The sequence below is a fragment of the Mauremys mutica genome, chromosome 6, assembly GCF_020497125.1.
Source record: "Mauremys mutica isolate MM-2020 ecotype Southern chromosome 6, ASM2049712v1, whole genome shotgun sequence".
NCBI lineage: Eukaryota > Metazoa > Chordata > Testudines > Geoemydidae > Mauremys > Mauremys mutica.
This window is the reverse complement of record NC_059077.1, coordinates 10,346,795-10,360,101: the sequence shown is the minus strand read 5'-3', so window position 1 is coordinate 10,360,101 and position 13,307 is coordinate 10,346,795. Positions and strand designations below refer to the sequence as shown.

Below are 13,307 nucleotides of genomic sequence, written 5' to 3'. Positions count from 1 at the left end.
GGATGTACCTGGATCCTGCCTGTCTTTGAGCACCCAAATTGTAGTGTCAAATAGAGGAGTCAAATGGTAGTTTTTGCCACATGCTTATACCAGCATGTGTGTATGTCCAGATTTGTATAGGTGTATGGTTGAAGCACCACTCTCCTCTGTTTTTATAGTATCATTTATGTGTTTGTGGCCAAAAATTTGGTAAGATCCAGTAGAGTCCCCATCCTGGGTTTGAGTTTCTGTGGAACAGCTGCAGTGTGTGTGTGTGGAGAGGTGGGCTGGGGGGAAGGGGCAGGCTTGCTAAAGTGCAGCAGAAGCAGCTCAACATGGTCTTTGTTTAGGAAGTGGAATTGGGATTATCAGCACCACAGACTGACAGTGCAGCCTCTCGGATTGATTTTGCTGGAGTTAGAAGCAGCTACATTTGTTCTGTCGTTAAGCAGCAGCATTTGCTGAGTGGGGGACAAAAAATGTCGGGGGTCAAGATCCAGGGATCTGGAGCACTGTCCATCTGTCTCTGGATTTTGTTGTTGTAACAGAAGTACCTTCACGCGGTCTCCATTTATGCAGCAGAATTTGGGATGGGAGCCAAAACTTGGCTGGATCCAGCAGGATTCAAGTGCCAGGTTTTGCAGCACTGTTGCAGATTCAGGGGGGTGTTTTCGCATCAGACTTTTTTTACAGTATAATCCGGGAGCCTTAGGTTCCAAATTGACAAGCAGATCCAGCTTTTACCAGACCCGAAAGCAGCTCGGGAGACGAGAACACTATGTTCTTGCACTTCCCAGGGGGAAGAGGCAGTAGACACGGGGCATTTAGTGATTCCGATCCATTATGTGTATGGTATCAAATATAGCGAAAACACATCCCTGAAATTGGAGCTGGGTCGTTTGACCCTAAGACTTTGCATCGTCTACTGCATCATTGCAACCTGGATATCAGATTAATAAATAATACTTAATGAAACATAACAGGGCTGTGGATCCTACAAGGACATGCTTGGCTGTAGGAATTAGCATCCCTGTCTGTGTCAGGCTGAGAATGCGAGCTAATCTCCTGCAGCAGAGCAGTTAAAATAATTGATGAGTGTGTGCTGAATCCCTAGCAGGGGTGGGGGTGGGGGGGGAAGGTGCTGATTTCAGCCCTGTAGCGTCAGGATTGCGTCAATTTGGGTTTCAACCACGTCTTCAGTCTCGGAGCCGAGCTACTCAGAAGAACCAAAACAGGAAGGGGGTTGCAAATCACCGTGAGCTCCCTCCCCTCCCCCTTCACAGCCTCCTCCTCCTAAACCTTCCCGATCTTTCATGTTTGTGATTTCATCAGGCTGGGAAAAAATAGGGCTCCGCTGGGTTTGTGCAAGCCAAGAGCTGGGCTAAGGAGAGGAAGTGCTTTTCAGTACCTTGGACAGAGCACGCAGCAAAAATGGCTCCGATTTCAGCGAGCAGAGAAGAATTTGGTAAGCAAGTTCCATCCCAAACTTATAACGCCGGGCAATTTCCACCCTTAAGCCTGAGAGCTGGCTGGGCATTTGTGTGAATGTTCCATTTCATGGTGTCGGGAGAGGTGACTAAGGTTTGAAATCTTGTCTAACCTATATCCACAGCTGCCTTATATCTCTTTCAGAGGAATCCTTTCAGCACTTGCATCTTTTTTTATGTCTTTGAAGTTTATACATGTGTAATTTTCTTTTTTGTTTCTGGAGCCCAGGTACTGGCAAGCATTAGGACTTTTTTGTGTGTATTACTGATGCCTCAATTATTTCCTCTATCTCCAGGAAAGATAGCATACCCCCAGAGTTGAGTTGTTCAAGTATATTCCATGCCAAAGATCAAATCCTTGTTCAAAATGCTCTTGGATTAGCTTTCACCCCTGTCTTCTTAAAGAGGAGAGCATATAAAATCTTATCCACAGATATATATGTTCTTTTAATTGATGTTGCTAGGTGAGTGAATGTGTGATATCCCCACTTAATTTAAATGGACATCTTACTCCTGAGATAAATGTTGGTGCAGTGGATGTTAGTATAAAAGGATGATAATAATAAAAAGTTTTAAGTTCAACATTTTTGTTGTTGAATATAGGATTAACTTTATTACAGAAAAGGAGTTTCAGAAACATTCACATAAATAGGTGTGTGTGTATATATATATATTTACTTAGAGTTTATAAAAAAATGTTTCTGAACTATCCTTTACAAAATATTTACTCTAGCAAGAGTGTAAATCTGAAATCACTCCCTTGATTTAAGTGGAGTGAATCCTGATTTACATCTATGTTACTGAGATCAGAATCTGCTCTAGTATTAATAAATAACATTTCAAAGAAATCTGGCTTTTCTGAATGGCTGGACAATTGATTTGCCATATGAAAATAGCAACAAACACAGGTTGTTACCTAATTGAAGTAAATGTATAGCAATGTTCTTTACCATTTCATCTCCCTGCCCCCACCCCCATCACCTGGGTGTTTCTAACTACATTTGTGACATCTTGGTCACCTGATGACTGATTTAATTAAGATAATTAATTTAAAGTATCAATTTTGTCTCATCAATGCTACCAGAAGCTGTAGATGTCACATGTAATATTATTCATACTTTTATAAACAGTCTGTTTAAATGTGATCTAATGAAAAGTGTTACAAAAATGCAAACTGATACTTAAAACCTGTTTAAGTTGTGCCAATAGTTATGATATCATACCTTGTTCTCTCCTATTGCATCTTATACATTTTCCATTTCTGAAACCTGAGGAATTGTCTAAACTCAGTGCCACGTGCTTAACTTTAAAAAAAATGAATTCACTTATTGATCATACATGTCATTTTATTGAGTTCTTACATTTAATTACAATGAATGATACAGAATAAGGGTAGAAGGAAAAATGATTCAACTGTTGGAAGAAATGTAGAGCCAGGCCTAACCCTTTAGCTGCTGGAAGTTTATCTCCTAATATCTCTTTCTAGTGCTAGTGCACACCAATACAAAAATAAAGATATGACAGTAAGTGAAAAGTAGTTCCATGTGTCTAGCTTTTAACTGTACATAACAGACTCATTCATATAGGACACCTGTGCTCTTTCTCAACCAGAAAGGTCAGCTAATCATGTGTTAAAGAACCAGCACTCTTACATAAAGACCATAATTACCCTTATTCATACAAAACGTCATCACATTAATATTTTACTAGCCCCTCGCTCTTACAGTGATGTGGATTTAGCTCTGATTGGTATATTGTGGGATGTTAAAATTTGTTACTTATAGGGCAAATTGGATTTCCAGTTAGTTGTGCTCATGTGGCCCTTCATTGCATGCTTATGAAACACTAATAATATAACACTATCTGCGACCACTTTATCCACATTCCAAGTGAGATTGTAGCACTTGCACTGTTTTCCCCTTTGAAACGTAATTTTCAAATGCATGATTCATATGAACATGGGAGTGGAATCTAGCTCTAATGTGTTTTGTCACCATATACGATCTAATGAAATATTGTAAAATAAACAAGAACCCTCCTTCTATTGCTTTTAAATTCTCCAGTTAATAGTCAGATAGGTTCAATACTTAATGGATAGCAACACAGTGGGTTTTCTTGTTTTTAGAGTTGAACATGAATGCATAATGTCCGGGGAGCAGGGAAAGCCTTTATAGATACAATTATTGTTTCAAGGACTCACTCCTGCAAGAAGGTGAGAGCCTCTTAAGAAAGTGTTGAATACCATCCCCTTCTATTAAACTCAGCATCGTCATGAGATACCTCCAACCCCCTTTGAGATTAGAACACAAAACATTTACCTCATTCATTACACAGAGCAGACCAGGGAGCAATATAAAACGTAGATGTCATATATAAGTACTGCATATTTCAGATTCTGTTTAAGCAACAAAATCCTGGAGACTCAATGCAGAAGCTGCAGGAGTAAGCCGAAAATGCGTTTGCCTCGTGGGTTCATACCGATTTAGTTGTTCTAAGTGAGCCTAGAAACTGCACATAGAAAGGAGCCATTTCAGAATAATTATTAATGATATTACATTGTCCTACTGTTTTCCTCCCAATCGCTCTGTTGTTAACAAAAAATGAACAATAAATTAAAATAATTGGCTACACTGTATATGGAAAAGTACTTACACGAGCAGTCCTTCTTGCTGTGTGGCTACACATTTATACCTGCAGGTGGCGAGAAATATACACAGATCCTTTGCAATGTGTATAATGAAAAAACATTTCACTCTGCCTAGGTTGCTGCTAGTGCCATCTTTTTTGAGTGTTTTTTCTAATATATCACATTATTTAAGCACTGCTGTTTACATGTTTATTACTATTAATTTGATTTGCAGATGAAATTCCTACAGTGGTTGGGATCTTTAGTGCTTTTGGCCTTGTCTTCACAGTCTCCCTCTTTGCTTGGATCTGCTGCCAGCGTAAATCTTCCAAATCCAACAAGACCCCTCCCTACAAATTTGTCCATGTGCTGAAGGGGGTTGACATTTATCCCGAGAACCTTAACAGTAAGAAGAAATTTGGAGCAGATGACAAAAGTGAAGCAAAAAGCAAATCAGTGATGCCAAAGAATTCTCTCCACCTCGACCTGGAAAAGAGAGATTTGAATGGCAACTTCCCCAAAACAACCCCCAAAATCCAGAGCTCTCCAGATCTTGAGAAATTGACTCCAAAACACTTTGTAGAAAGAGAGAAAGATTCAATATCCCCCGAGAGCTTAAAGTCCAACACTTCACTGTCTTCTGAAGAGAAACAAGACAAGCTAGGGACTCTCTTTTTCTCCTTAGAGTACAACTTTGAGAAGAAGTCATTTGTGGTGAACATCAAAGAAGCACGTGGATTGCCAGCAATGGATGAACAGTCAATGACTTCTGATCCCTACATCAAAATGACAATCTTACCCGAGAAGAAGCACAAGGTGAAAACTAGAGTGCTGAGAAAAACCTTAGATCCAGCTTTTGATGAAACCTTTACATTTTATGGGATCCCCTATAGCCAAGTCCAAGATTTAATCCTTCACTTTATGATCTTGAGCTTTGACAGGTTTTCCAGAGATGACATCATTGGAGAAGTCCTCATTCCACTTGAAGGAATTGAATTGTCTGAGGGAAGGATGCTAATGAACAGGGAGATCATCAAGAGAAATGTTAGGGTAATCTATTTTAAATAACTTTAAAAGTTCTGTGCTTTTATTATTTATTATTATGTTATTATTTTACTAGTATATTAGATACTAGGGAAAGAGTTCATCAGAACAGCCATTAAGAAGCTTTAAATGATAACATTATGGGGAGACAAGCATACAAGTGCAATCAATGATCACTGCAGTGAGCTTGTTATAAGAAATTGCTAATGGACCAAATCCTATTTTCTTATGCAATTGGTCCAATTTACTTCAATGGGACCACTTATGTTAGGTCAGCAGGCTCTGACCCAAATTAATCAGGCTGGCGAGAACAGAATGCACAGCTTCTTTTTCCCATTCTGTATTGAAGATGGGCAATTACGACTTGACTCAAAGCTCATTGAAGTCAATGGGAATCTTTCAGTTGACTGCAGTGAACTATGGACCAAGCCCTTAAAGATCAAAGATATTTATCCATTTTTTATTTGAAACCACTCACAAAATTGCATTGTTGACTACACTGTTTGATTTAAAATGCATTATTTGACCTTTGTATTATTATCCTGTATCTTAAGTATTGTAACAGAGGCTTCAGCTCTTCTAATAAAAAGAAGACACTATGGGCAAAATCCTGGCCCCATTGAAATCTGTCAAAACTTCTGTTGGCTTCAGTGGGGCCAGAATTTCGCCCTGTGTTTGTTATCCAGGTTCAGAATGAAAAGATATTTCAAAACCATAACAACTGAATTGTACCCACCAGCCCTTCCTGAGGATTTGGCATGTGTATTGACGTTAATGTAATTGCTTTCAAAAGATCAAGCATTACATCAAATTGAATTAATGTCTGCCAGCCAATATTCCTATCAGCAATATCATTCTTTTATAGTTCTAATGCTGCAGCACAACAGCTCTGTAATCATCTCATTGATACTGTACATACCAGAGAGGTTCAACCTTTTAGGTCTCTGTTTCTTTTCTTTGCTTTACTTGATGTAAAGCCATTGTTCTTGCAAATTCATATTAAATAATTATACAGCAGAACCCTGATTTCTTCTTCCTTCCATTTAAATGATAATCCTCCAGAGAGTATTAGGGACAAAATTTCAATAAAATTGTGAGTCTATATTTGTCAAAAGATTTCATTGCAGATTTTGGTGAATTACATGTGTTTGATAGACATTTTCTATTTTAGCTCTGCTTATACTCTTTTATTTTCACTGAGATTTATTTCCTATGATGTAGGTGTTTCAAAAATCAGTTTAAATCTTTATCTTACTATAGTCCATGTGAACTAATAGGTCTCTTCCATGACAATATATGCTTTCACCTTGTTTTTGTAATCAGTTTACTAACAAGCCATTAACAAAGTTTTGTTACCAGAATACATTGGATCAAGTCGGGTAACATAAAGTAGCATAGCACTATGATAATAAATAATACTAATAATTCTACTCCTAATAATAATAATTAATAAATAGCTCCTTTAGAGCTCCTCCAATGTGTTCCAACATCTGGTCTCATATGACATTTTCAAAAAGTGTACTAATGACTCCAATTCACAGCCAAGATATTGACCAAGATATTTGTTCATAAAGGTTCTCTTTTTGTTTCCTCAGAAGTCATCTGGGCGTGGAGAATTACTGATCTCTCTCTGCTACCAGTCTACAACAAACACTCTCACCGTGGTTGTTTTAAAAGCCAGGCACCTACCCAAAGCTGACGTTTCAGGATTATCAGGTAATGTCTTTATTTATGACTGTGGAATAGGCAGAATTGTAAAAAACATACTAAGCCTGGGCGTTTACAGATTAAAGATCTGTGCAATCACCCATGTATTCATGGGCTGTATGATCTGCAATTCACTCTTACTTTATTCACAGAGACATGTAATATTTTACATTCCAAAATGTTAGGAGCTTGTTCCTATATAGTATTTGCCAAGAAATTGAGTGGCCTAGCAGTTAATATGGAAGAAATCCTCTTCCCAATGAAGTCATTGAGTTTTTCCCTTTAATTCTGTAGGACTTCTCTGACATCAGCAGGATATTTTGTTGGGAAATACTGCAGAATTATAGTTTTATTGTAAATAAGTAATCTACAGGGGGTTATTACTGAGACAGACCCTCAGCTGGTGTAAATCAACATAGCTCCAATGAAGTCACATCAGCCCTCAAGTTGGCTCGTTACATGGTATTTGCAATGTAAGATAAATCACTTGTAACATGATATCTGTGCATTGTAATGCAGTGTCCTTGGGATGCACTAAGGAAAAGCAGGTTTTGCAATCCATTTTCGTGGCTCTATTGTGCTACTGTTTCTTTTTATGGAACGTCCATTGAAACCAATGGTAGATACACACAGACACAGACAGACAGTATGGTATATTTATTCAATTTATTTTAAGAGAGTCATAAGTAAGGGCATATCCAAACACTGGGCACTCTGACATAATTTAATTTCACAATAAAATGCAATGGGCTGTTCTTCTGAGCATAAAATAAAATCCTCTTTAACCCTCAACTCGTCCTGAATGCCCAAGAGAAAAGATGGGCCTTGCAGTGTACTCAGAAGGCTGACACATCCTACAAAGCTGAAGATGCTTCTTAAAGGGATCTCTATCTTTAGCATCTCTTCTGTTCTCAGTTGTGTCAGCATGGGCCAGGGAGAAAGGAGGTCTCTCAGGTAATCAGATACCACTCATGACAAAATAGACCCCAGTGATTCCCTGTATGAGAGCACCCCTCTCACTTTTACTGCTCACCTTTACCTTCTCAGCAAGATAGGAAGTGATCCACTCAGGAGACTCCATAAACCACTTATTTGATGCCCCCGCACCTTAACAAAACCTCCTGGTCAGTGGTATAAAAGGCTGCTGATAGATATGGGAGAAGCAAACTGGACACTTTAAACGTATCTATGGTTGGGAGATGTTAACCAGCAATGTTTATTTGGCCAGAGATCAAGAGCACTGTACGGCACTTTGATGGGTATTGATTTTGATATATAGAATGCTGGGGTGGTGTTTGTGCTTCAAAAGGCCATTTATTTATTTATTTATTTATTTATTTATTTATTTATTTGAGGTTTATTCCTAAAGTATTGGTTAACTATGAAAGTATAGTATGAAAGTGGAACTACATTTCAACATACTTTGTCATATCATACTGCACTTGAATATATGCAATACGATCTTTGTTTCTGTATTTCTGCAAAATATACTATCAGGCCAAATAGACGAGTAACCTTGTCATCATCCAGCTACTCTAGTTTGTTTTCTCCAGCCCAGCAATTCTAAATGGGATTTGTGTTTACTTCTGATCAATGGTAGAACTTTCTATGAATTCAATGGAAGAAGAGTCAAGCGAAACTTGAATGCTGTTTAAAAAAAGCCATGTTGGGTCAGTTAATAGGACTAATAAAATATGGACAAAATTTAACCTTTTGAATTGGCTACTTCATGCTACTCCAGTGATGCAAGGCAGTCATCAACTTGCTTAAGCCTGGGCGTATATAGCATACCAACAAATCCAGCTCCACATTTGGAGTTGCTGGTTCAAAATAACCAAATTAAAATTTGTGGGGCCAAGTTAATCAAGTCCATTAAAATCACTGGAGATACACTAGGAATACATTTTGTCCATTCAACCACTCCTTAAAGAAGATTTTTTTCTAGTTTGTTTGTTTTTTTCCTCCTATGCATTTGCTTGCACAATTCTCATTAAGATGTGGCTTATCCTACACAAATAAGTGTGAATAACTAATTCATATTAAACATAAATATAGAGTTTTAAATTTCTGCCATTAGGCGAATAGAGTTTTTTCCTTCATGCTGTAGTAATAAAGACCTAGATCTAATATTTATCAGTTGTGCTTTAATTTTTCAAGATTCATAGTTTAATTTTAAAAAAAAAGGACAACAAAGCTTGCTGTTGTCACTTAGGGTAAAGTTTTACAATTGGGACCTTTCTTCAACATCTATTTGTTTGTGGCAATCCCTCATCATGTTGTCATTATGCTGGTAGAATATATTTTACCATTCACATGATCCATGAATTGCTGTTGGACAACAGTCAATAGTCTTGTGTTTTGTTTTTTCTTTTGCTTGTCATTGCAGATCCTTATGTCAAAGTGAACCTCTACCATGCTAAGAAGAGAATCTCTAAAAAGAAAACCCATGTGAAGAAATGCACCCCCAATGCAGTATTCAATGAATTGTTTGTCTTTGACATTCCTTGTGAGGGCCTTGAAGATATCAGCATTGAATTTTTGGTTTTGGATTCAGATAGGGGATCCAGGAATGAGATTATTGGCCGGTTAACCCTGGGAGCTTCAGCAGAAGGAACAAGTGGAGAGCACTGGAAGGAAATTTGTGAATATCCTAGGAGACAAATTGCCAAGTGGCATATGCTGTGTGATGGTTAGCAGCCTAGAAATGGGTTGGAACTTAACAAATATTTCCATAGGCAAGGAGCAATTTTCTTTCTGTATGATGCATAATTACAGGCTTGTAACAACAAGACATCTTTTTGTTAAAACTGGAGTGAACTATCAGAACAGAAGGTAACTAAATTTTCACATTAAACAAAGGTATTTCTAATCCATAGAAACTTGACATAATTTCATATGATATTCATATTCTGCTGGAGTTTACATAGTAATAGACTTGTGAAGCAGTGCAAACTTCAATAAGAGCAGTCTATCTGTTATGAATAAATCACTGGAAACTGTAGATTACTACTCCATGCAGAAGATGATAACCTCATTAATATATATTGCTAGATCTAGGGACAGACTTTTTTTTTTAAGTCTAAAAATTGAGAATGTGTGAGGGGCAGGAAGAGGATTTTATTTGGTTTACCATTGTATCTGAAACCTTCTCATATGGAAATTCAACCAATTTTCATAAGTATAGGGTACTTATACTTTGATTAACCCAAATACAAGACATTTTCAACAACTTGCTTTGCATATCACATCAGGTGCAAATAGTTGTTATGTGTGTGAAATATTGTATAGTCTTTTACGTTTGGTTTTTTATTATTATTGTTGTTATTATTATTATTATTACAATGGATGAAATAAGTATGTTTTAAAAGTAACGAACAAATTAAAACTAATAGTTTTATAAAAAGGGCTCAGATATAGGTGAGTGCACATGTTACAATACGGTTAGGATTTGCGCTTTAAGTATGACCTGCAATTCCGCCCATCTCCCCACCTCACTCCACGCCCAGGTCACACATTGAGCATTTCTAATGAAGGTAAAACATTTTTACCAAGGTAATGAAATGTGAAGACTATTACAATGAATGATCTTTCACTTGTTATATTTTAAAAAAGGTTGAAAATATCTAAAATAAACTTGTCTACCATTTTTTTCTATTTGCTTCACTAAAATAAAATTAAAAAAAAATAAAAAATAAAATAAAAATAAAACACAAATTGCATTATATGGCAGAAATCAAAGTCCCAATCCCATTAAAACATACATGTGGGTTTAACTTTCTGCACTGTGCGTAGTCTCACTGAAATCAATAAGACTACTTACAGTGTATAAAATGAAACAGGTATTTACAGGATTGAGGCCCAAAATTAGCATTATAACACACGCTAAATCATATTAGATGAACAATTTTAAAGTAGCACTTCATTTCAATCATCTTCATGTGTCCATGGCTGATTATATTAAAAAATGGGGCGAGGGAGAGGGAAGGGGAGGGAAGTAACATGATTTCACTGTAGTATGCAACATGTATGTATCAAGTGATTTAAACTGTGGTCACAATGCCAGATTGGGGAACTAAGTGTAACACAAAGTAAACAAGTATAGACATAAAACATTTGAGCCCTGTGAATCTTATTTATGTTTACACTGGGTACACTGATTTCTTATACAGTGTTTTCTGCAAATATTTGTCCTATGTTCCTTTTGAATGACAAGCTTTGTAAAGAATAATATTTTGTAAAGAATTGTTAGTGGTGGAAATAAGGAGGATTAAAAAATGCAGGGTCAGTTTCTGATACCCTTGCTTAGACTGAGTACCTCCTTCCTTCACAAGTAATCCCACTGAAATGAATGAGACTGCTTGTGAATTACGGTATTACTCAGTGTGAAGAAGGGTGGCAGAATAGGGCCGATGATGAAAACATTTTAACAATTGATATTGTATTAGACACTCAATGAAGGCCAAATCCTTGAAGCCCTTTGGAGTTTTGTTGTTGGCTTCACTGGGACCATAATTTGACCATAAAATGACAAGTGGAGGAGACTGGAAAGTTAAATATGCAAGAAAGAAAGAAATACTACTGAAGAATTCTATTTAGGTTCTTTCAGGTTTTGTGTCAGTACTTTATCCAGCTTTGAGAACGTGTTTGATATCACGTTTATAAAGTTCTATAAAAATGCATTTTCAAAACAACTTATATATGCTTTTTATGACAACACTTAGTGTAAAAAAAATTGCATATTGTTTGTACAAAAAATAGAAACTTTTTTTGTTTGTTTTGTTTAGACATTGATTATCTACTTCAGGGCTAAAGTTTGCTAACATTATGCAAACAGGGCCTGAGCCAAAGCCCTATTAAGTCAAAAGAAAAGATCCCATTGACTTAGTGGGCTTAGATCAGGACCATACAGTAGTATCTGAATCATGAATCGTCCCATCAATGGGACTGTTTATGGAGTAAATCATTACTCAGTATAATTAAAGGTGATAGAATCTAGCCCAAAGATAGTAGCATTACAGAGCCAGACTGCAATATCCTTACTAATGTCAAAAAAGAATGTTACACAAGTAATTCCACTGAAGTCAATGGGTTGTTATGTAATATGAGGTACAATTAGAACAAGGGTATAGTTATTACAATCTGGCTGACAGGTAGCGCATCATCTTTGTTAATGTGATCAAATGATGAGATTTAGCATACATTCCTAGTGGATATAAAGGCTTTCATTCAGTAAAATAAAATAAAAAAAAAAGTCTTTTTTTTTTAAATCAGGCATGGGCTGTGGCCATCATTCATTTTTCCATCCAATGTGATGTTGTCAGGAGGGTGTTTTAAAGTTTCTATAGCAGCCTACGGGTTAATATTTCTACCAGATAAATGACAGCTGTTGGGGGGAGGGAAGATAGGGAGGTGGGAAGCAAAGACCTTTTTATTACACTGGAAAAATTGTAAATAGGATTTTTGTTTTTAATTTAAAGCAATGATTAGCTTGGAAAGTTGAGTAAAAATGACACGTGACCCATTCGTAAACCAGACATGGCAGGAATAAAAGTGGTCCTGCCCTGAAATGAGAATTTTTCCATTTTATAAAGTATTCAATACTCAATGTGAATATCTTGAACTCTGTTAAGGATACTGTACTGTATTAAACATGTAAAATAATGTTTGTCTAAGTAGCTTACGGAAAAAAATCTGAATGGGAGGTTATCCATGTTTGAAGATCTGTTGTAACTAAATAACTGATTTCTTATGCTGTTGTAACTTGATAGAAGTTATTTGGGAGGAAGCATGGTGTATGAGGTTTTGTAAGTTTTTTGTGCCAGCTCTGTATGTTGTGCCATGTATGTAAGACAAGAATAAACTGCTGCTTTCATTCATCCCATCCCAACGCAAATATTCTACCACTGTATGTTTTCAATAGACTCAATTGTTTTGTTCTCGGTCTTTGTTTTTATACCTTCACCAGATAACAGATATTCCCTCTCATAAATCCCCACCCCCAAAATAACACTGGGGTAGATTTGTTTTACCAAAGGCTGTTTGTATATACCATACTCTCCCCACCTAGGTCCTTTTTCCATGCTGTTAATCCACAATATCTTTTCAGCACATTTGTTTTTAAAGAGGATTATGTATTTGGGGCTAGATTCTGAGCTGGACTTCACACCAGGTAATAAGAGCCTGCTTAGCCACCAATGTGGACTACAAGGACTTTGGGTCTAGAGGTGCAGAAGTAAACAGGGATGCATACCCTTTAGTCCTTATCCAGAAAAGGTGAAAAGGGAGTGGCAGGGAATACGTGGAATCTTGCTCTATTCTCCCTACTAACTTGCCAGAAGTAAATGATTACCCTTTGAAAGGAAATTATGAGTCAGAAGTACCTCTCTGAGCGACAACGCCTGCCAGGGATATTCTGGGATGTAACCTCTAGCGCTGATTAAACTTTCCCTTTCCATTAGCCACAG

At 37.0% G+C, this 13,307-nt stretch overlaps 1 protein-coding gene across 2 annotated transcripts; it reads left to right on the top strand.

Moving 5' to 3' along the window:
- Positions 1-1,196: 1,196 nt before the first annotated feature.
- Positions 1,197-12,720, top strand: SYT4 (synaptotagmin 4). 2 transcript variants are annotated; one of them, XM_045020297.1, is made up of 4 exons: positions 1,197-1,444; positions 4,328-5,136; positions 6,732-6,852; positions 9,230-12,720. In XM_045020297.1, exons 1-4 carry the CDS (start codon positions 1,411-1,413, stop codon positions 9,535-9,537), a joined length of 1,272 nt encoding a protein of 423 aa, XP_044876232.1. In that variant the 5' UTR covers positions 1,197-1,410; the 3' UTR covers positions 9,538-12,720. The 2 variants fall into 2 exon arrangements, with proteins under 2 accessions (XP_044876232.1, XP_044876231.1); XM_045020296.1 differs by having other exon boundaries at positions 4,328-5,142.
- Positions 12,721-13,307: the final 587 nt, after the last annotated feature.

Bases quoted from the DNA above. Each gene is read 5' to 3' on its own strand.
- SYT4 (XM_045020296.1), top strand. From the start codon at position 1,411: ATGGCTCCGATTTCAGCGAGCAGAGAAGAATTTG. The intron at 5,143-6,731 runs GTAATCTATTTT...TTGTTTCCTCAG, and splicing joins TCATCAAGAGAAATGTTAGG to AAGTCATCTGGGCGTGGAGA. The intron at 6,853-9,229 runs GTAATGTCTTTA...TTGTCATTGCAG, and splicing joins TGACGTTTCAGGATTATCAG to ATCCTTATGTCAAAGTGAAC.